The sequence below is a fragment of the Schistocerca piceifrons genome, chromosome X, assembly GCF_021461385.2.
Source record: "Schistocerca piceifrons isolate TAMUIC-IGC-003096 chromosome X, iqSchPice1.1, whole genome shotgun sequence".
In the NCBI taxonomy this organism is placed as follows: Eukaryota; Metazoa; Arthropoda; class Insecta; order Orthoptera; family Acrididae; genus Schistocerca; species Schistocerca piceifrons.
Genome location: NC_060149.1, coordinates 309,464,275 through 309,490,997, shown reverse-complemented (window position 1 = coordinate 309,490,997; position 26,723 = coordinate 309,464,275). Strand labels below are relative to the sequence as shown.

The 26,723-nt window shown below is 43.3% G+C and overlaps 1 protein-coding gene across 1 annotated transcript in view; it reads right to left on the bottom strand.

Moving 5' to 3' along the window:
- The window catches only part of LOC124721490 (aminoacylase-1A), a 106,463-nt gene that overhangs the window by 63,733 nt on the left and 16,007 nt on the right, over positions 1 to 26,723 (bottom strand). Inside the window, exon 2 of the mRNA XM_047246498.1 lies at positions 21,751 to 21,920. Coding sequence (XP_047102454.1) covers positions 21,751 to 21,920 — 170 coding nt within the window. The remainder of the gene's footprint in view (positions 1 to 21,750; positions 21,921 to 26,723) is intronic.

The following is a 26,723-nucleotide window of genomic DNA, read 5'->3' as shown; positions in this document are numbered from 1 at the left end:
GTCTTTCTTGGTGTTGCATTTACGGTGGCCAGCAGTGTAGATACAGCCTACAGAAAAATTAAAGAGACCTTTGGAGAAAAGAGAACCACTTCTATGAATATCAAGAGCTCAGATGGAAACCCAGGTCTAAGCAAAGAAGGGAAAGCAGAAAGGTGGAAGGAGTATATAGAGGGTCTATACAAGGACGGTGTTCTTGAGGACAATATTATGGAAATGGAAGAGGACAGAGATGATGATGATGAAATGGGAGGTATGATACTGCGTGAAGAGTTTGACAGAGCACTGAAAGACCTGGGTCGAAACAAGGCCCCGGGAGTAGACAACATTCCATTAGAACTACTGACAGCCTTGGGAGAGCCAGTCCTGACAAAACTACCATCTGGTGAGCAAGATGTATGAGACAGGCGAAATTCCCTCAGACTTAAAGAAGAATATAATAATTCCAATCCCAAAGAAAGCAGGTGTAGACAGATGTGAAAATTACCGAACTATCAGTTTAATAAGTCACAGCTGCAAAATACTAACGCTAATTCTTTACAGACGAATGGAAAAACTGGTAGAAGCCGACCTCGGGGAAGATCAGTTTGGATTCCGTAGAAATGTTGGAACACGTGAGGCAATACTGACCCTATGACTTATCTTAGAAAATAGATTAAGGAAAGGCAAATATACGATCCTAGCATTTGTAGACTTAGAGAAAGCTTTTGACACTGTTGACTAGAATACTCTCTTTCAAATTCTAAAGCTGGCAGGGGTAAAATACAGGGAGCAAAAGGCTATTTACAATTTGTACAGAAACCAGATGGCAGTTATAAGAGTCCAGGGACATGAAAGGGAAGCAGTGGTTGGGGAGGGAGTGAGACAGGGTTGTAGCCTCTCCCCGATGATATTCAATCTGTATATTGAGCAAGCAGTAAAGGAAACAAAAGAGAAATTCGGAGTAGGTACTAAAATCCATGGAGAACAAATAAGAACTTCGAGGTTCGCCGATGACATTGTAATTATGTGAGAGACAGCAAAAGACTTGGAACAGCAGCTGAACAGAATGGACAATGTCTTGAAAGGAGCATATAAGATGAACATCAACAGAAGCAAAACTACGATAATGGAACGTAATCGAATTAAGTCGGGTGATGCTGAGGGAATTAGATTAGGAAATGATACACTTAAAGTAGCAAAGGAGTTTTGCTATTTGGGGAGCAAAATAACTGATGATGGTCGAAGTAGAGAGGATATAAAATGTAGACTGGCAATGGCAAGGAAAGCGTTTCTGAAAGTATTTGTATGGAGTGTAGCCATGTATGGAAGTGAAACACGGACGATAAATAGTTGGGACAAGAAGAGAATAGAAGCTTTCGAAATGTAGTGCTACAGAAGAATGCTGAAGATTAGATGGGTAGATCACATAACTAATGAGGAGGTATTGAATAGGATTAGGGAGGAGTTGCCGCGCGTGTTTAGCCGAGCGGTCTGGGGCGCTTCAGTCATGGACTGTGCGGCTGGTCCCGGCGGAGGTGTGAGTCCTCCTTCGGGCATGGGTGTGTGTGTTTGTCCTTAGGATAATTTAGGTTAAGTAGTGTGTAAGCTTAGGGACTGATGACCTTAGCAGTTAAGTCCCATAAGATTTCACACACATTTGAACATTTTTGAAGAAGAGGAGTTTGAGGCACAACTTGACTAGAAGAAGGGATCGGTTGGTAGGAAATGTTCTGAGGCATCAAAGGATCACCAATTTAGTATTGGAGGGCAGCATGGAGGGTAAAAACCGTAGAGGGAGACCAAGAGATGATTACACTAAGCAGATTCAGAAGGATGTAGGTTGCAGTAGGTAGAGGGAGATGAAGAAACTTGCACGGGATAGAGTAGCATGGAGAGCTGCATCAAACCAGTCTCAGGACTGAAGACCACAACATCGGTTCGCATGCGACAGCATACGCTGCCTAATATGTTCCAAAACATTTAGCATAAAAACGGGATTTTTCCGGTGCTCATACCTCGGGTTCTACTGGAGATAGAATGGTAGGCTCAAGTGTTTAGATGGCCCTTGGGCTAGGTGTAATATTGCTGGCTTTACAGCCGTCATATTCAGCTATAAGAAGCTCTTCTTAGAGCAGTTGAGAAGGTAGCAGTGGCATGATGACGTAATGTGGTGTGAGGTACCGATTACAGATGGTTTGTTCGGTACGGGTATCGTAAGAAAGACCGCCTAAATTGTGGTCCTTCTCCGCGATTGGTTGCCGCATTCGGACGTTGCGCGCCAAAATGATAAACTTCTGTTATTAATATTAGACAAACTAAATAGCGTATTTCCTTACATTTCGCATTAAAGCATCTATCAATAATGTGATATCATTCTATTATTTTACAGGTATTATTAACCATCAGAATAATAAACAACCACTAAACGAAAAGGCAGACGAAGCACTTCGGTGATCTTCGGATCGCGCCTGACTTGGATGGCGGGCGAAGTGGTTCGGCTATAAGATGAGAGCTGCTTAGGCAGTGTCGGAGGACAGACATGTCATTTGCTGCGATATCAGTTAAAACTTAATTTGCAATGTCTAGTTTGGAAATGTGGTAGTTGTAATTACAGAATAGAAATTATTTGTGACTCTAAAGTGGAATGGAATTTAGTGTTCTGCCAATAAAAAGCGAGTGCATCCCGTATAAAAAACTGATTGGAAATTTAATTATTTCTAAAATAATAGTTCCTCGCTAAGAGTGTTACAACTTCAAGATAACGGATTAACGAGCTACGCGCTGTTTTCTGTGCAGGGGACATCAACTGTAGAAGATTGCAGATTGGTGAACATTTAGTAGAACTTATGCATTCCACTCAGAGCGGTGGAAGCAAATAGGCAACTCGCGTGTGCTAAAATCTTAGTACAAACGATACCAGTGACACGTCAACTGTGGTGACACAGAGGAGGTACGAAGGAGAGATATTTTTCGAGTGGAAGGGTTTGTGACACGCACGTATATGTGTCCCTTTTTTCTCTCTCTCTCTCCCTCACTCTCTCTCTCTCTCTTTTTCGACTTGCCATACATGGCCTCCCTTGCGGGGATAATCGTTGACGTCTAATTGCTTTGGAATTATGAGGCTACATTTTACTAGCGAGAAATGGCTCTGAGCACTATGGGACTTAACATCTGAGGTCATCAGTCCCCTAGAACTTAGAACTACTTAAACGTAACTAACCTAAGGACATCACACACATCCATGCCCGAGGCAGGATTCGAACCTGCGACCGTACCGGTCACGCGGTTCCAGACTGACGCGCCTAGAACCGCACGGCCACACCGGCCGGCTACTAGCGAGAACTGTGAACTGTAATTGAACAAGGAATTGTGTAAGGACTGTGATAAGTGTGAACTGTGAAGGTCCAGTGAACTTCGTGAGAACCGTGATGAGTAGGCTTTGGATTATTTTTGAACTGGTTTTGAGCTTTACTTCCACTATAATATCTGATGCTGGAAAATCAAATCTTTTGCTACCGTGATTGTAGTATCGGTATAAAGCAGGAATGGGAAGTTCGAAAGTGGAATGAGAATGAAAGTTAACGTTGTGTGCGCGGTCCATGAGATTGCGTTATTAACCATCACTTCACGATTCTTCATGCTACGAGACGGTGCAACGTGCAGAGCAGCGTCAGGCAGCCACAGACAACAGATGCAAGCAGCGGCCTGCACAGTTACAGGGCACGTTTGGTGTCAGCTTCCGCATACCACACCAGCGGAGTTGCAACCAGCGGTGCAGCCCACAGCTACGAGAATCAGTGGCAGTACGTCGAGGAAGAAAAATAGTGTAAAGCCTAGTTTACTCGACGACACTATGTTGCAGGTAACTATGCTACCGGCCACTGCACATGCGCGCAGCGCGTTTGCGCAACTCGTTGGTGAAACTAAACACTTTCGGCGTGTTCCAACTTTGGCGACACTAGTTGCATGAGTTTTGAGGTTATGTGTGTTCGTAGAGTGTAAACAAACTGTAATATGAAGTGGGGAACAGAGAATAATGTTCCCTTTTTGGATATCTATGCTTTGCATAGGTGTTTGTGGGATTTCAGTGATGCGGATTACAAAAATAAGCAACATATTGCTACTCCTGAGACCTTAAAAAATGTTCAAATGTGTGTGAAATCCTATGGGACTTAACTGCTAAGGTCATCGGTCCCTAAGCTTACACACTACGTAACCTAAATTATCCTAAGGACGAACACACACCCATGCCCGAGGGAGGAGCGAACCTCCGCCGGGACCAGCCGCACAGTCCACGACTGCAACGTCCTAGACTGCTCGGCTAATCCCGCGCGGCCTGAGACCTTCATGTGCGATCAGAACATAGGTGGTTTGACAGTGTCTGAGCTGTAGGGAAAAATTTACTTGGTTAGGAGCACATATACAACTGAATTAGGAAAAATTCCAGCGAGTAGTTCTATATGTCACAATGCCCTCGTCTACTAGACTAAAATCCCATCGTTCGAGTTGGCCGACTCTTTGTTAAGGAATATTGTTGACAGAAGGGGAGGCTACACAAATCAAGAAGCTGCATTCTTTATTCAGTATTCATCTATTTATAACGTCGCAGCAGTGATCCCCATTCACATATGTTAGAATTTTGAAATATTGCCACTGTACAGATCTATCTTCAAGAGAGTAGTTTGCAAACCACTTCTTAATGCGCCCTGCTTCGAATAGTTATTTCTGTTAATGTTAATAATAATTACTCTTAATGGTAATAATTATTGGTACTAATGAAAAAGCATGATCACCAACTAAAACGCATCTTATAACACGCAGAGTGTTCTCGATTGTAGTGCACGCAATATGATACGTAATTTCAGCGCATTACAGTATCTTTACTCCTTATTGCATAATTAACTCTGCTTAGAAGAAACGTGAACAGTTCTGGTGACATTCGAAGATAACTGAAAGAACTTCTTGGGTCTTCCATTATAAATTATTTCAGCAAGGATGCTGAGCAACCGAGATGACGTCTGTTCTTCATCCAGTCACGAATCGAAACACTTTTCTTATTTTTTTCTTTATGCAGAGATTCCACTCAACTAGATTTATCTCCATCACAACTCGTGTGACGTGCAGCTGCCAAAACTTTCATTCTAGACAACGACTCAAAGACCGTCAAAATGACGAAACTGAAGTCTATACTGGTGGCGCTGTCTCAACACTCAAACATGAAACCTGAGAGAAGTGTCTGTAGAATTCCAAAATGTTTTTCTTGTTCTGAAATTTATCTCTGTATTCTCTGTCACACTGCAGGTCAATAATTTCTTGCTGCAGCTCAGGACGAATCTCTTAAATATTCGCTTAATATGGAGAGAACAGATCAAAATCACTGTCTAGTGCTGTCAGATCTTGAAAGCGCTGATCAACGAAACTATGTGAATAACGTTCACAGTCTTTGTGAACATCTTGCATGGATGATAATTTAGGAAAATGAGCTAGGTTTCCTGTTTCCAGCTGACTCACCCAAAGTGTCAATTTCATTTTAAAAGCTCGTATTCGATCTATGAAATGAGTAATTAGCAGATCTTTACCTTGTAGTAAAATGTTCAAAGCATTCAGATGGCTAGTTACATCTGCTAAGAACGCGAGATCACATTCAAACGTGCGCGCGCATTTCCCCTCCCTCCCCTCCCTCCCTACTCCGCTACCTTGCACCTGCTCGCGAGCACGTGCCTGAGCAGACGCGAGTACTCGCGCTCAAAACCGGCCAGTTGTTAAGCCCTGTTCTAGGGGACTGAAGACCTCAGATGTTAAGTCCCATAGTGCTCAGAGCCATTTGAGCCATTACTATTGGGGTGTCTGGGGAAAGGGAAGTAAGATACGCTCTGAGAAGTAGGGAAGTAGTTAAGTCTCGCAGTAGTAGTGACGAGCTGAAGGGACAGATACACATAAACGGTAGTGAAGTCAGATATGGTTTAGTGATATGTCGAATGTAGTCACAAATAACCAAAGTGAAAATGTAAATTCAAACTTTGGTGATGAATCCGAAACAGCAGATTCAATGACCAATAATCACATTGAGAATTCTAAAGTACTCATGAATGATGTCACTGAAAATGTAGAGTTAACTAATAATGAGGGCACTGGAAATGTTGATTTAGTGGCAAACAATGATAATGTAAACCCAGGATTTCTAGTACCCAGTCAAAACGAAATGATTCATTGGAATGACAATGCCAGAGAAAATGACTGACGTTGACATACCTAATGAACCAGTCACTGAGTTATTTACATTAAGTTATGGTACAGCATCAGCTGACACGTACCAACTCAGAATGGTGATCAGGATATGTCTGTACTAAAATTAATTTTACAACAACTAAAAGATGAAGCAAGAAAAACATAAAATAAAATAGAGAAAGAATTAAGTAAAGCACAAACGAAGTAAAGGCGAATTAAGAAAAACACTAGAGAAAATAGGTAAGGGGTTTCAAGAACCTAAGGTAGGAATAGCTCAGATTATCGCAAAGTTTGATGCTTTCGAACAAAATGATACAAATCTTGGAGCTAAAACAGAGATGTAGCAAGAATATAGACTGTGAAACAAAAGAATGGGGCAAAGAAGAAGTCTAAGTTAATAATACATCAAAAGATTGACCATGAAGTCGAAAAGCTAAATGAGGATTTGCAGAATCCAAATGGGGTAACACAACCAACAGTTAATGACGTTAGTAATGTAAGACCAGAGCGAAGCAAAGGTATCACGAGTAATTTGCGGAATATGAAATATGACCAGGAAATACTTTGTTGTAACATTTCACATGTAGAATCCTCTTGTAAAGGCAGCCGGCCAGAGTGGCCGAGCGGTTCTAGGCGCTACAGTCTGGAATCGCGCGACCACTACGGTCGCAGGTTCGAATCCTGCCTCGAGCATGGATGTGTGTGCTGTCCTTAGGTTAGTTAGGTTTAACTAGTTCTCAGTTCTAGGGGACTAATGACCTCAGCAGTTGAGTCCCATAGTGCTCAGAGCCATTTGAACCATTTGTTCAAGCATTCTTCATCAAGACTGGTCTTGTAGCACACAAAACACAGCGAGAGGTGAAGTATTTGTGTACAGAAGGTTTGATGGTGAAAAAGCCATTATACTACAAATGGATAGGAGTAAGGTACTAGAAGGTCCCGTACCGAAGTTCAATGGCGTCAAGATATCAATAAACACAGACTTGACATCCAGCTTCTGTCAGAGGGCGCTACAAAAAATGGTCAAGTCTATACTGCATTCGTCTATGGGAGATAAAGCTATCAGTTTGGTTCTACAAAGCATCATGTGGGGATAGATTACGTGGTTGAATTTGAGAAAGTTGTGAATGAAGTGCCTCACCACGGAAATACCACCACAACAATCCTGAGATGAAATCTCAGGCATCGAAATGAAAAAAATATTATGAATACTAACCTCAGGGGGCAATAACGTTCTTTGTATTGCTAGGTAACTGACGAGTACCAGGTGCCCTAGTTAACTGACGGCGTGCTTCATTTTATTTTTCTGCTGTTAGTTCTTCCCCTTCTTTCATTCAGAACTACTATTGTTTTCTTTAACGTTCTTCACTTTCAAGGTTAACATGAACAAATATCCTTGTACTGAATGCGACAACAAAAAATGTTCAAATGTGTGTGAAATCTTATGGGACTTAACTACTAAGGTCAACAGTCCCTAAGCTTACACACTAGGCCGTGCGGTTCTGGCGCTGCAGTCCGGAACCGCGAGGCTGCTACGGTCGCAGGTTCGAATCCTGCCTCGGGCATGGGTGTGTGTGATGTCCTTAGGTTAGTTAGGTTTAAGTAGTTCTAAGTTCTAAGGGACTTATGACCTAAGATGTTGAGTCCCATAGTGCTCAGAGCCATTTGAACCATTTGAACTTACACACTACTTAACCTAAATTATCCTAAGGACAAACACACACACTCATGCCCGAGGGAGGACTCGAATCTCCGCCGGGACCAGCCGCACAGTCCATGACTGCAGCGCCTGAGACCGCTCGGCTAATCCCGCGCGGCTATGCGACAACAAAGAAACAACTTATGACAAAAAAAAAAAATAACCCAGCAGAATAAATATCTGTATAGCACGGGTGAAAAACAGACTCAATGGCACATATGTGAACAGGCCACAAATCGGAAGTATAGGATTACAGATACACCAACAAGAGAACACAGTATATAGTTACAACACGACACAAGTACCATATTAATGCAAATAACAAAAACGTAGTGTAAATTGAGTAGTGGAACAATTTTTTAATATTTAGAACAACGATAAAGAAAACTTTATGTTTGAAAATACTTGAAGGCTATTATATATAACTCAGATGAAATAAAGCATAAAAATAGCTGAAGGCTGCAGTAGAAGAGGATGACGCTAAACCAGGTAAGTGAATATGACACTGTACAATAGCAAAAACTCTAGTGGCAAAAATAATGGAAATAACTAAACGTTCTCTTGAGATGATGTTCAGAATGTGTTAAAATAGACATATCGTTACTCTTTAGTATGAATTGAAACGGCGAAGTGGTTTCCGCTGCAGTGAATTATGATCCACTGATAGGCGAGGAATAGTCCTGCCAAAGAGGTATGTGGTATATGGAGAGTTATGGTTATTAGACGACAAAAGTCAGCCAATTAATCACGTAGAGAGAGAAAGGAGAAGTACTGTTTTTTGGCTATAGAAATATCGGCCGATTATTTACATAGTGAGAGAAAGGCGAAGTATGGTTATTAGGTGACATGAAAGTCGGCCATCATTGATGTAGATTGAGGGAGGAAAGGCAAAAGGCGACGTGTAGGTCGGCCGTTAAGTAGTATTTATAGGCGAAGTGGTTCCTGCCAACTATTTTATGAAGTACAAGGGAGTAGGGATAATGTCGAAATTGTACAACACTGACATGGAAATCTCTTAAGATACGGACGTAGAGAATAAGGTTTAAACAAAAGGCCACGGAATATGAAGTACACAGTGTAAAAACGCTCACTGGTTTTAAATTTGACAAGAATGTGGAGTAAAGGTTAAGCTAAGAATAAGATATTTAGCCCCTACTATTACAAAGTCACACAATGTTCGTATGTGAAAGTCAGTAGAAAATACATTGCCATTACATGAATAGAGTTCCACTAGTACTTTTTGTAGCAACCATGACACACAGATGTTAAAGGAATGATACTTCAATTCTGCGGAATGAAGCAACGATTTGGTAAACAAGTGTTTGTGCATTATGTTTGAAGCAAGATCCTGAAATGTTCTCTCTATGTGTCGATGAATCGCAATTGTGATCCTCTGTAGATAAGATCTGAAGAGCAAAGATCATAGCAGGCTACTGAAGTAACAGATGGTGTGAGCAAGCACAGGGCTCAAAGAAAGCGAAGGACAATGCCCCAGTTGTATGTAGCTACAGCTGTGACCAAAACAAATACATTGATCAATCACTGTCGTAATACGCCGTAAACATTAGTTTTTTATAAACACACTAAACCTAAACAAAACATTATGTATTTATATTATAATAGTGCATGGAAACAAGTTTATTTAGAATTTGTTTAAAATTATTAGAAAGCTAATTTAAGCCATTTTTATTGTTTCATGGAATTGTACTGGAGATCTATGCCGGGAATGGAGATGGAAGAATAGACTGACAGTTGTTGAATTTAATACCACTTTCGAAAGTCTGGAGTTTCAGAACGCAAGACCCCACCACGGACAACATATACATCAAAATGGGTTGCTGTTGTGTGCTGCTTGCGTATGTTCTGATAAAAGGTGTGGAGTCTAAAATTCTTCCGTCTCCATGTATTTGTGAAATGTATAGGTGTTGTGTTTATTTTAATTATAACCCTGTGAAGTGGACGCCTTCGAGACACATTCATATAAATAAGCGCAGAATGGCATGGTGTCGACGTAATAGTGAAGAAGTGTAAAGAATGTTTCATCGAATTGAAAGGACGGCAATACGCCGACAGAAACCGTGTGGCAGTATAACTTACGCCGGCCGCGGTGGTCTAGTGGTTCTCGGCGCGCAGTCCGGAACCGCGGGACTGCTACGGTCGCAGGTTCAAATCCTGCCTCGGGCATGGATGTGTGTGATGTCCTTAGGTTATATAGGTTTAAGTAGTTCTAAGTTCTAGGGGACTGATGACCACAGAAGTTAAGTCCCATAGTGCTCAGAGCCATTGAGAAGTATAACTTACAGTTGCTCACTTTAAACAATGGCAATGTGCTAGAAGTGAATAACAATGTAAATTCTTGACGAGAAATATTTTGTTGAATTCAATAGACGGAAATGCGCCGATAGTAGCTTAACAGCAATATAAAATTTCTGATTCATTGAAAATTGGCCAGGAGACAGTGGACTTCTACACTACTGGCCATTAAATTTGTTACACCACGAAGATGACGAGCTACAGACGCGAAATTTAACCGACAGAAAGAAGATGCTGTGATATGCACATGATTAGCTTTTGAGAGCATTCATACAAGGTTGGTGCCGGTGGCGACACCTACAACGTGCTGACATGAGGAAAGTTTCCAACCGATTTCTCATACATAAACAGCAGTTGACCGGCGTTGCCTGGTGAAACGTTGTTGTGATGCCTCGTGTAAGGAGGAGAAATGTGTACCATCACGTTTCCGACTTTGATAAAGGTCGGATTGTAGCCTATCGCGATTGCGGTTTATCGTATCGCGACATTGCTGCTCGCGTTTGTCGATATCCAATGACTGTTAGCAGAATATGGAATCAGTGGGTTCAGGAGGGTAATACCGAACGCCGTGCTGGATCCCAACGGCTTCCTATGACTAGCAGTCGAGACGACAGGTATCTTATCCGCATGGCTGTAACGGATCGTGCAGCTACGTCTCGATTCCTGAGTCAACAGATGGGGAAGTTTGCAAGACAACAACCATCTGCACGAACAGTTCGACGACGTTTGCAGCAGCATGGACTATCATCTCTGAGACCATGGCTACGGTTACCCTTGACACTGCATCACAGGCAGGAGCGCCTGCGATGGTGTACTCAACGACGAACCTGGGTGCACGAATGGCAAAAAGTCATTTTTTCGGATGAACCCAGGTTCTGTTTACAGTATCATGATGGTCGCATCCGTGTTTGGCGACATCGCGGTGAACGCACATTGGAAGCGTGTATTCGTCATCGCCATAATGGCGTATCACCCGGCCTGATGGTATGGGGTGCTGTAGGTTACTCGTCTCGGTCACCTCTTGTTCGCATTGACAGCACTCTGAACAGTGGACGTTACATTTCAGATGTGTTACGACCCGTGGCTCTACCCTTCATTCGATTCCTGCGAAACCCTACATTTCGGCCGGCCGCGGTGGTCTCGCGGTTCTAGGCGCGCAGTCCGGAACCGCGCGACTGCTACGGTCGCAGGTTCGACTCCTGCCTCGGGTATGGATGTGTGTGATGTCCTTAGGTTAGTTAGGTTTAAGTAGTTCTAAGTTCTAGGGGACTGATGACCACAGCTGTTAAGTCCCATAGTGCTCAGAGCCATTTGAAACCCTACATTTCAGCAGGATAATGCACGACCGCATGTTGCAGGTCCTGTATGGACCTTCCTGGATACAGAAAATGTTCGACTGCTGCCCTGGCCAAAACATTCTCCAGATCTCTCACCAATTGAAGACGTCTGGTCAATGGTGGCCGAGCAACTGGCTCGTCACAATACGCCAGTCACTACTCTTGATGAACTATGGTATCGTGTTGAAGCTGCATGGGCAGCTGTACCTGTACACGCCATCCAAGCTCTGTTTGACTCAATGCCCAGGCGTATCAAGGCCGTTATTACGGCCAGAGGTGGTTGTTCTGGGTACTGATTTCTCAGGATCTATGCAGCCAAATTGTGAAAATGTAACCACATGTCAGTTCTAGTATAATATACTTGTCCAATGAATACCCCTTTATCATCTGCATTTCTTCTTGGTGTAGTAATTTTAATGGCCTGTTTGTATACAGTATTCTAGCAGAAACGGTAGACTAAGTTAAAAAAGGAAGAGACTACTATTAACAACATAAAGGTGCAGAATAAAACTACTTTAGAGGCCTTTACTGTTAAAAAGATAATGTAAATAGTATAGAAAATGTTACTAAAGATTAATGATTATTGAGGGTAACAATTACTTTTTCTATCAAAATAGTTAAGTCTATGATTATATGCAACGGCCTTGCCGCAGTGGATACACAGGTTCCCGTGAGATCACCGAAGTTAAGCGCTGTCGGACGTGGTCGGCACTTGTATGGGTGACCATCCAGGCCGCCGTGCGCTGTTGCCATTTTTCGGGGTGCACTCAGCCTCGTGATGCCAACTGAGTAGCTACTCGACCGAATAGTAGCGGCTTCGGTCAAGAGTACCGTCGTAACGACCGGGAGAGCGGTGTGCTGACCCCACGTCCCTCCTATCCGCATCCTCTTCCGAGGATGACACGGCGGTCGGATGGTCCCGGTAGGCCACTCGTGGCCTGAAGACGGAGTGCTTTTTATGATTATATAAGTTGATTTATAATCTGAGAATGAAAAAAAACGTTCTCATTCTGAAAAACAACAACAAATTACAAGTATAGTGTAATTGTATGGCTCTTGAGATGTAATTAAAAAATGCATAAAATTTGAGTAAAAATTTGTTTATTTCCAAACTTGATTGTTGTCTGCGAGAACATCCCAATGTTTGAAAATCTCAGAAGGAGGGGGATGTGCAGTATTTCTGGCCTTACAGCTGTACAAGAAGGTACAAGAAGCTCTTCTTAGAGCAGTTGAGAAGGCAGCTGTGGCAAGATTACGTACTGTGGTGTGAGATACCGATGACAGATGGTTTGTTCGCTACGGGTATCGTGAGAAAGACCGCCTATATTGTGGACCTTCTCCGTGATTGGTTGCTGTAGTCGGATGTTGCGCACAAAAATGATAATCTTCTATTGTTAATACTAGACAAACTAAACAGCGTATTTACTATGATTTCAAATTAAGGTATATCTCTATAGAGTGCTATCATTCCATTATTTTACAAGTATTAATAACCACCAGAACAATATAAAACTGCTAAACGAAAAGACAGACGAAGCACTTCGGTGATCTTCGGATCGCGCCTAACTTGATGGCGGTCGAAGTTCAAATGGTTCAAATGGCTCGGAGCACTATGGGACTTAACTTCTGAGGTCATCAGTTTCCTAGAACTTAGAACTACTTAAACGTAACTAACCTAAGGACATCACACACATCCATGCCCGAGGCAGGATTCGAACCTGCGACCGTAGCGGTCGCGGTTCCGGACTGTAGCGCCTAGAACCGCTCGGCCACTCCGGCCGGCGCGGTCGAAGTGGATGGGCTGTAAGATGATAGCCGGTTCGGCAGTTCGGAGACAGACATGTCTGCCGCGCCAGTGTCAGCTAAGATTTCGTTAGTACTCCACGGTAGGTAGAAACAGAACTTGTTCCGCAGTGTTTGAGAACAGACATGTCGTCTGCTGTTGAGACTTAATTTGCTATGTGTAGTTTGTAAATTTGACAGCTGTAATTACGGAAATACGCAGTTCATCAGTTTGTTGAAGAACAGAAATTATTTGTGACTCTAAAGTGGAATATAATTGTGCAGTTTGTCGTGTTCTGACGGTAAAAAGCGAGTGGCATCCCGTATAAACAAACACATTGGAAATTTAATTATTTCTAAAATAACGGTTCCTTGCTAACAGTTTCTTACAGCTTCAAGATAACGTGCTGTTTTCTGCGCAGGGGACGACAACTGTAGACGAATGCAGGTTGGTGAACATTTATTAGAACTTATGCATTCCACTCAGAGCGGTGGAAGCAAATTGGCGCCTCGCGTGTACTACAATCTTAGTACAAACGAGATCAGTGACACGTCATCTGTGGTAACACAGATGTGGTACGAAGGAGAGAGATATTTTTCGAGAGGGAGGGTGTATGATACGCACGTATATATCTCCCTCTGTTTCCCTCACTCTTTTTTCCGACTTGCCGTATAGGGACTAATTGTATACCCAACAGAAGGATCTTCTTACTGTACCTATCCTACAGTGGTGTGGAAGTTTGAATATTACACACTTCCCCCAGCTTAGGCTAATGGAGCAAATCTGTTGGTACCTTTTGCATTATACACTGATGAGCCACAACAGTGTGACCCTTGCTTAATAGCTTTTTGTCCCTCTTTGCAACGAAATACATCACCGATTCTGTACATCAGGGATCTGACAGTTTGTTGGTAGGTTTGTGGAGGTATGTGGCATTTGATGTCTACGCACAGGCCATGTATTCGCATAAATAACGGGCCGCTGATTTGCGTACTCCATGATAGCACCCGATAGTGACCCAGATGTGTTCCATAGGATTTACAACAGGAAAATTTGGCCACCGAATCATCGACTTGAGTTCACTATAATGCTCCTCAAATCACTGTAGCACGGTTCTGGCTCAGAGAGTCGGACAATTATACTGCTAAAAGATGACATAGCTGTCGGGGAAGACATCCAGCATAAAGAGATGCAGATGGTTCACAGATGTCAGCATGTCTTCGATTACTACCACAGGTCCCATGCAAGAGCAGTAGAATGTCTCCCATAGTATAATGCTGCTCCCACCATCCTGCGTTCGTGGTGCGCTGCACGTTTCGAGCCGCTGTTCGCCTATATGACAGTGTTTGTGGAGACCACCAGCGACGTAGTGTAGCAAAAATGTGATTCACCCGAAGAGCCGACACGTTTCCATTGATCGACGGTCGAATCCCAATGGTCCCGTGTCCAATGCAATCGTAACTGACGATGTCACTGGGTCAACATGTGAACACGTAATAACAGTGTGCTCCGAAACACTTGTGCGTGCACCAGCATTGTGCTCTTTCGGCAGAGATACCACAGATCACTGTCTATCCTACTTTAAAGAACAGGGAAGCTTCTGAACCCCCTGTTCTGTGAACCAATTAGCGCGTAGTGGTAGTTTCACTGTCCTACTCCTTTCCGTAGAAGCCCACTACAGTAGCAAGATAACATTCGACCAGCTACGCCGTTTTCGAGATACTAGTTAACAAGCTTTGCGTAATAATGATATGCCCTTTGACAAAGTTGCTTAGCTCAGTGGATTTCCCCCTTCGCAGCCCCTATCTTCCCTAGGGTGATCCCCCGTCCTTTTATGTTCCGTTTACATACTCTTATTACCGTGTCACGTGCATATTGGCCTTTTTTGTGCTCCGATAGGAGCATTTTTCCATGGCGGAGCCAGAAGAAACGGTTGACTCAGACTCTGATATTAAACATCATTTATCACACACCCCCTCTCGAAATATACCACGTTTGTTGCATATTTCGCTTCAGCAACACCGTAGCACTTCATCGTACGACCTGACAGAATAGGTCGTGCTCTTGCAGCTACACATTTCGATGGCCTCCGCCACTCCACCTACGATGTGACCTGATGTATTCAAGGTGTACTAAAATGCCACCGATGCCTTGGTATGTGTTCTCAATTACAGATGAAAGAACTCGCAGAATTGTTCAAACGCACGGAAATGATTTATTCTACTTCCTTGCGACTTATTTGCTGTTCATATGAAATGACATTTTCTGCAGGTGACTGAGGTGCTAAGGAATTGAATGTATTCCACTGCAAGCTGAAATAGATAATGGAATAAATTGAATATCATACCGTAAACAGACGTACAGTGACAATATTTCATTAATACGATGCGGTTGTGGTGCCAATCCAAGTGAAAATATTTGCTGTTCACTCCACTTTACACAGCTTCGTAATATTAATCATAGACGTTTAATGTATATGACATTTTTATTCCTCATTGTAATGCATTTAACTATCTCTGAGGAGGATAGACGTTTAGGAATAACATGATAATTGTATAATAATCTTCTGGATTTACTTTAACGTAATCATCGATGATACTACTATAGTGAACAACGCCCCTTTAGACATTAGCAGCTTATCGACTAATGTACGTACTTTTTGCTACTTACTACTTTACCATTTATGCACTGTAGGAGACTGGTTATCTCTGAGTGACAAAGAAAATAACTCTGAACGAAGACAGAAACTAAAAATCTTTGTATTCGCTTTGCTTGTGGCTCAGGAGTCTAACAATTTCACTGGTACAGTAAGGATTGCGGGGGTGTGAATCACACTTATTTCCTAAATAGTGCTGTATTGGTTCTGCAAAAGTTAGGGGGAAAAATGAAGATATTCAGAAAGACGTTTATCGTAGGCAGGAAGACTGAGCACAGGCTCGAATCGGCAAAGAATGGCGAAGGAATTCGGCCTCACCTTTGCAACAAACGATCTCGGTATTCATTTTAAGCAATTTACGAAAATCGCGAAAAACCTACATCTGGATCGCAGGACGGGATTTGAACAACCGCCCTTCCGAATAGGAGTTGTGTCCTACCAATACCGCAGTTAACTAGATGGCATTTATCAAAGATGATTAAACTTAGCCAAAGCATAGAGCATATATGACACGGCAAACATAAAAAAATGAAGTACAAAAGTAGCCTGCAAATTAGATGCTTTAAATGTAAAAATGGATGAGTTTGATTCAGCACAAGCAACCCCAGTCTGGATTGTAATTACTCCAGGCAACAATACAGAGATTGCAGCGATATGTGTTGCTGTCAACTACTCCATAGGAAGACACTGTCAAATGGCTCCTAGCACTATGGGACTTAACATCTGAGGTCATCAGTCCCCTACAACTTAGAACTACTTAAACCTAACTAACCTAAGGACATCACACACATCCATTGCCGAGGCAGGATTCGAACCTGCGACCGTAATGGTCACGCCGTTCCAGACTGAAGTGCCTAGAACTCTCGGTCACAACGGCCGGCAAGATACTGTCCTCCTTGTAAAGGCACGCTCAACGCGGCAAGGAGGACCGCGACCGGTAACAATTCCTGCCAGCTTCCTTTTCTACTTCTACAGGATTCAGGCCTCATACATACATTGCCTCCTTCAAAGGCAGTCCGGGCACCGATGATTGATGAGTGGTAGGGAAAAGCCCGAATTTGTCAAACCAAAACGTTTGTTACTACTTTACGAATTACTTGGCAATGTCTCTACCAGTGGTAAGAAATAACACACCAACACCATGTGAAAAAAAGGGACTTGGAAAATGGTTTACTTCCACTCTGTTATGAAATTAATATAGCGTAACAATTTGACACCAATTCGAACAAAATCTTCCATATGCAAAACTGCACAGATTATTCCAGCACTGTACATGCCTTGGTTTACACTATGAGAAAGAACCGGCTAAAAACTCATTTCTGCAATGTAATATACACTAAGAAAGCAAAACGACGAACCGCGAAGGAGTTGTACAAATTGGTCACAAATAGATATTCATACAGGTACCGAAAGAAAGTGCAAAACTGTAAATTTCGCAGCTGACAAGGATAGTAAAGAGGGGACATATCGATACCACGACAAAATCTTTTCGATTTTCATTCCATGTCTTCAGCTGAACAACAACTATGCCTCGCAGACAGGCATGTGAACAATATACACAGGAGTCAGCATTTGGGAGAGGGTGTGTAGTTGCTCTCGAAGAAGCCAGTTGGAATAATTGGCGAATCGCTCGACATTTGAATAGAAACGATGCCACTGTTCGACGATGTTGGCAGGAATGGGTGAACCATGACTGAACACAGCGTCAAGAAGGAAGCGGTCGACCTAGAGAGACAACAGAACGTAAGAACCGAAAAATCGTCAGAGTGGCGCTCAGAGCCTCAGATTCATCATTATCAACGATACGACGTGCAACTGATGCTTCGGAGATCACAAGGACAATTAATAGACGTCTCACGGGGAAGGGGCTGAGCTCACGGCGGCCCTTGCGTCGACTACCATTAATCACAGTACACCAACACCCGTTTGCAGTGGCGTCGCACACATTCGGCCTGGATTCTCATTGACGGGGGTACAGTTGTCTTCAGGTATGAGTCCCGCTACGAACTGAGCCCCGATGAGCAGCGAAGACGCATCTGGAGATGCTCCGGATAGCGGTGGGAGACCAACCTGATTACGGCACGGCAACCAGGAGCGAAAGTCTGCGGTGCAATTTCATTGTCATCCGCGGCACCGTTGTAGCACAGAGGTACATCGACGACGATCTACGCCCCGCTCTGTTGCCCTTCATGGCAAACCATCCTGGAATTGCAACTGCGAACCACTAACGAAAAACGTTTCAAGAAGGTGTGCTATAACGACTGATTTATTAATGGAATTACTAAGGCGGAAATGACTGTTTTACTAATTTTGCATGACGTACAATTCAATGATGCTGCGTACGATAGAATTTAAAAAGTACGCAGGCAGGACTTAATCCCGTACCGCCAACATGGCAGCCGTCGTTCTTAGCCACTGAACTGTACTCCTTGATAGAAACATGAGTAATGCTACGCATAAAGGTTTACATGAAACTTCAGCACTGACTTTCCCCAAAACTTGGGGCCGTCGCATGGAAAGCCGCTACGCAGGTACTCAGGACAGGTTCCTCTCCAACTTCCCTAAGACTCGTCAAAATCCGTGGTTAAAAGGTCTGACGTCCTCCTTGCCAGACTAACGAGCAGTCTAAACTATATAGTGGGTTAGTTACATAGCTGTGCTCTGCAGCCGGCCGGAGTGGCCGTGCGGTTCTAGGCGCTACAGTCTGGAACTGCAAGACCGCTACGGTCGCAGGTTCGAATCCTGCCTCGGGCATGGATGTGTGTGATGTCCTTAGGTTAGTTAGGTTTAAGTAGTTCTAAGTTCTAGGGGATTGATGACCTCAGAAGTTGAGTCCCATAGTGCTCAGAGCCACTTCTTTTTGTGCTCTGCAGCGATCGGTATGATTCGTAATTAACACACTGCGCAACTTCGCATTCCATGATCGCAGTGTAGACACTTTTACTGTTTCAAGATGACCTATTTCATGAGTCTTATGCTGACATCATCCGATATTAGGGGAAAACAAAGTTAACTGGTTGGGGGGGGGGGGGGGGATGGAGGTAGACTACAATTAATTTCACGGATTATACATACATCAAAAAAAGTTTTGCATCACCTCGGTTCCGAGAGTTCCGGAAGCTGTACAGAAAATTGGAATAGAGATCAACATAAACATCATTTCCGCCCTTTTTATTGCTCATGAAAACCACACATTACATGTTTTACCACCATACTATCCACAAGTTCATCAAGGTACTGTTGTCCAGATTGTCCCACCCCTCAACGGCAACTCGGCGTAGATCCCTCAGAGTGGTTGGTGGCTCACGTCGTCCTTAAACAGCCCTTTTCAATCTATCCTAGGCATTGTCGATAGGGTTCATGTCTGGAGAACATGCTGGGCAAATGATGCCTGTCCAATATGCTGCCGATATGGTTGCACTATCGGTCGGAGGATGGCATTCACGTATCGTACAGCCGTTACGGCGCCTTCCATGACCACCAGCGGCGTACGTCGGCCGCACATAATGCCACCCCAAAACAGCAGGGAACCTCCACCTTGCTGCACTTTGTGGACAGTGTATCTAAGGAGTTCAGCATGCACGGGCTGCCTCCAAACACGCCTCCGACGATTGTCTGGTTGAAGGCATATGCGACACTCATTGGTGAAGAGAACGTGATGCCAATCCTGATCGGTCCATTCGTCATGTTGTTGGGCTCATCTGCACCGCGCTGCATGGCGTCGTGGTTGCAAAGATGGACCTCGCCATGGACGTCGGAAGTGAAGTTACGCATCATGCAGCCTATTGCGCACAGTTTGAGTCGTAACACGACGTCCTGTGGCTGCACGAAAAGCATTATTAAACATGATGGCGTTGCTGTCAGGGTCCCTCCGAGCCATAATCCGTAGGTAACCGTCATCTAATGCAGTGGTAGCCCTTGGGCGGCCTAAGCGGCATGTCATCGACAGTTCCTGTCTTTCTGTATCTCCTCCATGTCCGAAGAACATCGCTTTGATTCACTCCGAGACGCCTGGACTCTTCCCTTGTTGAGAGCCCTTCCTGGCACAAAGTAACAATGCGGACGTGATCGAACCACGGTAATGACCGTCTAGGCATGGATGAACTACAGACAACACGAGCCGTGTACCTCCTTCCTGGTGGAACGACTGGAACTAATAGGCGCTGCTCATGCATGGTTGTTTACATCTTCGGGCGAGTTTACTGACATCTCTGAACCGCCAAAGGGACTGTGTCTGTGATACAATATCCACAGTCAACGTCTATCTTCCAGAGTTCTGGGAACCGGGGTGATGCAGAACAATTTTTGATGTGTGTATAAAATGTACAAAATTTCAAGTACCTTATGAACTCGTTACAAAATTGTCATGTTAAATTACATGAAGTCAAAGTATAAAACGCATTCCCCACGTATACACATTTTGTTAAAAATCTAGTTGATAAAATGCACACAGTCGATAAAAGCCTCGTAACATCCATGCATGTTGGCCGCGAACATGACTCTCCCACGCTGTGTTCCTACAGCGATTCAAGACAATCATATATATCACATATGAGGGTGTCAGAATAAATACTGCATTACGAGAAGCTATAGAAAACATTGTTAACTTTTCGGCTATATAAATTGATAAGTGAATCAGATGTTCTAAATCAGTCCGAGAATAGTGATTATATAATACCAGTCTTTTGAGGTAAAAAAACGAGAACTTGTTGAAGGAAATATTAAATTAATCAAGCGAAGTTCTCAACGGTAATAGGCGCCTACATGACGTCCTGAATGTCTCGAGTAGTGTAATTTCATAATTAATTCGGTATCCGCGCACAGTATTCAGTGTTTTGAAGGAACTCATTGTGGTTTTTAACCGTATCAGCATTAACGGGAAACATTTTAGAGACTCCAGTATCAGGACGTTCGTACCAGTAGTGCAACAAAAATGGTCATAATGGCATGTAGATACGTAGGAGGTAGGAGACGAGGTACTGGCGGAAGTAAACCTGTGAGGACGAGTCGTGAGTCGTGCTTGGGTAGCTCAGTTGGTAGAGCACTTGCCCACGAAAGGCAACAGTCCCGAATTCGAGTCTCAGTTCGACACACAATTTTAATCTGCCAGGATGTTTCGGCAAGTACATAGCTTGCCACTCGCTACCCATGCAACAACCCTCCGCGGAAAAAACTGGAGACAGAATGATGAGCAAACTGTGGCGGCTCTCTCGAATGCGCTACAGGCATGCCGCAGAGGAGTGTTTGTAAGGTCATTCCACTTATCTGGGAAAGGGTTTATACAAACGCCACATACAGCACATGCCTTAAGTGGTGACACCACCTTCAAATGAAGACTTGCTAGGCAGCTAGGGTGTCGTTCCCATGGTCTTGGTGTAGGGTCAGGCCTCCTTATTTCACATCTGTTCGATACGGCTAATTTACACGAAAACTTCATATACTAATTCTTTGTGTCGGACAATCTCACAGGTGGTATGATTTACATTTCTGGCCTGGAAATATTGGAAGACAAGTTATAAAAGAAGAAATTATAAAAATTACACCGATTACAAAACGAAGAATGATGTGGAACAACGAACCTTGCGGCAGAAACAAAAATTTCATTTAATTTGTACTATAGATGGGAGGTCAATACATTTTCTGAACTTTTTTCACGCTTATATAACAACTTTTCGAACAACAAACTAACCTAAACCACAATTATAAGAAAATCAAAACAAAAGATTTGTATTATTTGAGAAGGCAGAAAACTTACCGGAAACACCGGAACTACATCCATATGAGAATTCAGGAGGATAGAAGATGCTGATGGTTTTTTTCCTTCCCATGTTAGCACGACGATCGGTTTGCCCGCAGTCACTGAATACACTTTGAAATCCAAACCAATGCTCTCAGCTTGTTGCTTAAGAAAGTTGACACATTCATCTAAAACGAAAACATGAAGAAAATTAGACGCAATATATTGACTGTCGACGGCGATAAGGTTAACTTTCTCTACTTCTGTGAGTGTGTATATATTATTTAGTGCCAAAACGCTTTCAGTGTGTCTCATTATTACGATAGTCTTGTTCCCTTATATTTGTTCTCCAAGTATTTCGAAAATTTCTGACAATACTGCAAAGAATATGCTTAAACTTAGATTAGAACAATACTTCTTTTAGCTGGACAGCGGAATGGAACAGTACATTCCCTTGATAAAGACAACATGTGGACATCTCGAATCATTTTAGGCGTACCCATATTGTAGTAGTCCAATATCAAAAGCCACAGTGATAACGCTGTCCAGATGTTTGCGATGAGTTGTTCCATTTCGCTGTGTTTTGATCACTCTAGTGAAGCTCAACTTTTGCACTTCGATGACGATTAAGGGAAGAATGTACAACATAGCCGGCCGGGGTGGCCGAGCTGTTCTAGGCGCTACAGTCTGGAACCGCGCGACCGCTACGGCCGCAGGTTCGAATCCTGCCGCGGGCATGGGTGTGTGTGATGTCCTTAGGTTAGTTACGTTTAAGTAGTTCTAAGTTCTAGGGGACTGATGACCTCAGAAGTTAAGTCCCATTGTGCTCAGAGCCAATGTACAACACAGTAACTTTTATTTTGAGAAATATGACTAAGTGCTGTATTAAGCAAATGTTTAGCTTTCCGCCAGTTGTACGGCACTGCCTTTCCAAATCAGCATCTGTAACTTGCGTCCTGGCAAGCCGGAAGTCTGGCTACCATGTTTCACTGCAGGAGCTGGAAAGTGTCGAGTTGCCATGTCTGAACCTCCGTTCCGGCAAGGGAACGAACTGTGTTACCACACCAAACCCTGCAGCCTGCTACTAGAGCTGGAACTTTGTCGTGCAACATGCAACAAGGCATGGACCGCCGCAGTCATGACCTGAAGTACATCATGTCTGGGCTTGGCGCTACACCGCCCTTGTGGTAGACCGTCTCTGACCTTCCTACCTTTAAATATTGTACAAGAGTGAGTCAATTTGTTTCCAAACATATTTCCAATTCTGGTTTTCGAATGCAGTTTATGACAGACTCAGGCGATGATTTGAGCGTGTTTACAGTGAATTTATAAAAGAACATATACTGGTTTGTGCCCAGTTAGTATGGGCACTGTTACTTATTATGAATAAAGGACGTGGCTCAATTTTCACCTGTAGTTTGTTTTTAGATGTAAAGGGTGCTTACCATGAGCGTCCGCTCAGGCGGAGAAAGTGAATTATAGCAAGAAGTGGTAGAAATAGTGGATTGTTGCACCTGCGTGGAAGTGTAATTTTCACAGAGGTAATGAACTACTGTTGTAAGTTAACATTTTGGTAGCATAAATGGGAGTCACTGCTGACTGACAGATGATTTAGTCAGTATTTAGGAACAGTTGTATTTTTTCTGATTGAAATATCATCTATTTGTGTGCTAGTGCAGTGAGCCAGGGATCTGTTTTGTTTCGCAGTATAGCTGAGATGACGTTTGTTTTAAACAATTGTCCATAGTCTTATGAAGGGCATATCGTAATATTTGCAGTATTTTAGAGGCTTATAGCTGAATGGTTGTGTAATGCCTGTCCGAAGTAATCCAGACAACCACAGGGGCTTGCGAAGTAGAATTATTCCTAGGAGAAACATGGGCAAAAGGATGCCCACAGGACATCCTAACACCGCAATCCTATTTCCAGAAAGCCGATCCACACTGGGTATAATATATATACGATCCAGTGGTGGTTACCGTGAATTGTTACGAGCATGGGCGACCTAAGGTTGCAGAATGGTGGGAATATTTATAACTTTGACGTAACATCGGTGACTTGCGTGTCGCTAACCTACGCCACTGACGGCGTGTGACATTTCAGGGCCAGCATCCAGCATCCATGAAAGGACTACGGTTCTGAACATATCATACCCGTTACCCTACCTGCCTGGCAAACCCTTGGGTATATTACCCGCCCAAAATCTGACCTTTATGAACAGAACCACACATCACATCCTACTTAAGTGTCTAAATGAGCACAGAGCAGATGCTTCAGGCATGTGCAACAATATCGCAGTAATTACCACCATAAATTATACAGATGGGCGTCAACCTCGAGTACCACCTTACATCTGCGTCTTGTTTGTACAGTCTATCGGCGAAAAGCCGCCCACCCTCCTGAACTCCCTGTACGCCATATACCAACCAAGTAACTCACCCTTAGTAAATAAATAGTCGTTACGTACACCAGTCATCGAACTTTGTAAAGGGGAGTGGCTTAGTACAAAACAGTTGGAACGATAAATGACCATAAATGTAAAAAATGTAAAATATAATGTTAAGTGATTTGCAGAAGCAATACCGGTCCTCGATCCGGTGGACCACATCATCTAAAGAGGGAAGAAATGTCATGCCACATTTCGAACACGAAACAGTAGCTCGTGGCAAGGCAAGCTGGAATGCTGCCTACCACATTCTGCTTTAGAAGCTGGAAGGTATTCAGTTGTCATGTCAGAACGGTTCTGCCTGTTTCCCGGCAGTGTACATGTTACATCTTAGCTCTATCAATTCCACTAACTTCTACCATTTGCCTCGTTTATCAGTCCCCGGTAATGTTGTTAGTGGCAGTCATGCAAGACTGAATATAGAGAGCTCTTCCATGTGTCAAATGCATTGGAATAGCAGCCTTTTACTTCTTATGGATCCCAATTTTTCACCTAGAAGATCAAGCTATATAAATGAACTTTCCTACTAAAAAATGTGCTCTCATAACCCATCTATGGCTCTTTTACATCTAGAATTTAGAAAGGTTTAATGTGTACATGCCAAAGTAAATGTTTTTTTTCCATGCAATGTAGTTTAACCTTCGCTAAACCTACAGCTGCAAGTTTTATGAGAAAAAAGTCATCTATTTTTTAAAAAAAAGGTCCTCACAGTTAATTTTAATCAGCTCTAAAGGCGCCTCCTAACGTTAGATCGATTTAATGTCACCGTGCTTTATAGTGTTTCCTTTAGTTTTCCGAAATCCCCATCACTCATTAACTTAAAAAATAATTTTCAAAACTGCACGTCTCAAGGGCAGTCCTTTAATTTCACCACTTTGAGAGTTCTAGTCAGGCCATATTCCCAAATTAAGAAATTGTTGGAGATTCTTGGAATGGAGGACAGTAGGTTAACTGTACCCACTGAAGCCCTGGGGCAAGGTGGAAAAGCAACTCACACTTCCAGTGATATAATGCTGTAACTGATAAGTAATAGGATATCTATCAGTGGGCGTTCTGGCCCAAATAACGATCTTATCTCAAGGTCACAGATAAGGACTTTGTGACAGATTATACAACTGTGCTACTTAAATTCAAGGTCACCCACCCTCTCCACATACTCCCTCCTTCCAGGGAAACCACTGGCAATTGATCGAGGGCACATAACAGTCGAACACTACACCCCTAATCAGATTCCGCTCCCGTTTCTCCCCCCCCCCCCCCCCTCCCCGACGTCGCCTGCAACGCCCATTGCCTCCCGCGCTGTGCGCTTCCAACCAGCTCTGAGAACACTGTCTGGGCCACGACTGCCCATCTCTACTATGGCGCTCCTTGGGTAAATTAATCCTCTAGCCCTGGGAAAGAACCAGTATCAACGGATGGACATTGGTTGACAGTAACTGCCGGAAATGTCCTACAAAAAACTGATAAAAGGTGAGGAATCACCGAGCTGTGTGTAGCGACACGCTACAGGTAAGCGTCAATAAATTCCTTTCCCCACCATGTCCCTACCCACGAATCTCCGATCACAACGTCCAGAATAGAGAGGCCACTCAGGATCAGTAAATAATACAGGAGCCGAGGAGTGTCCACGCACTGATTGCACCTGTAATCGAAGGATGTCGGTGCTTCGTTAGGCGTCCAGGGCGCCACCTGCCAAAGACGCATGGCTGCCAGCAAACACGCACACAGAACGTACGCACCAGTAAACCGTTCGAAATTTACTTTTCCTTATTATACATCTCTCTAAATACCACGAATAATTTCAGTAATGACATAGTAGCAGAGGTTTCATGTACAGCGAGAATTTAGTGAATCGATTGTACTAAAAAAGAAAGCGTTCCGAGACATTAGCAATGTCAGATATTCAGTAAATTTTATCATGTTGACAGCCTAACCAATCTGATGGGATCATTAAATGTGTGTTTTGCTAGTTTCGATCAGCATGCGACTATTACGCGAACTCATATTGCACGACGTTCTTTTCGCAAAAAAGTATATAACACGCACTAATATGGTTACACTGGACGAGAAGGCGTTGCAACGAGAGGAGACGAGAAATGATGTTGCCAAGTTCCTGCCCACATCTTACGCGACGGTCTGAGGCTAAATTTCGTATCTCTCAGCAGCCCGTTATGGAGTGGGGGCATATACATCATTTGCGATAGTCATACTTCCATTGGAAGGGAATGTTTAGCCCGGTGGAACTCTTGAAGCTACACGAAAAGAAAAGGGTGTGTGCCGATGCTGGGCTTCTCTCTCTCTCTCTCTCTCTCTCTCTCTATCTATCTATCTATCTATCTATCTCTGCTTTGTATTCCATACTTATCCATGACAAAGACACTACACTGAACAAACGCCTTAGTCGCTTAGACGATATAGGTACGCAGTTGATATTTCGTAAAAGGTCGGATAAGGGAAACAGCAATTAACCTCCTATAGACCCTTTCAGAGATGCACAATTTCCACATAGTTCCGAAGATGATTAGTGTCTGAGTATCTGAATAGG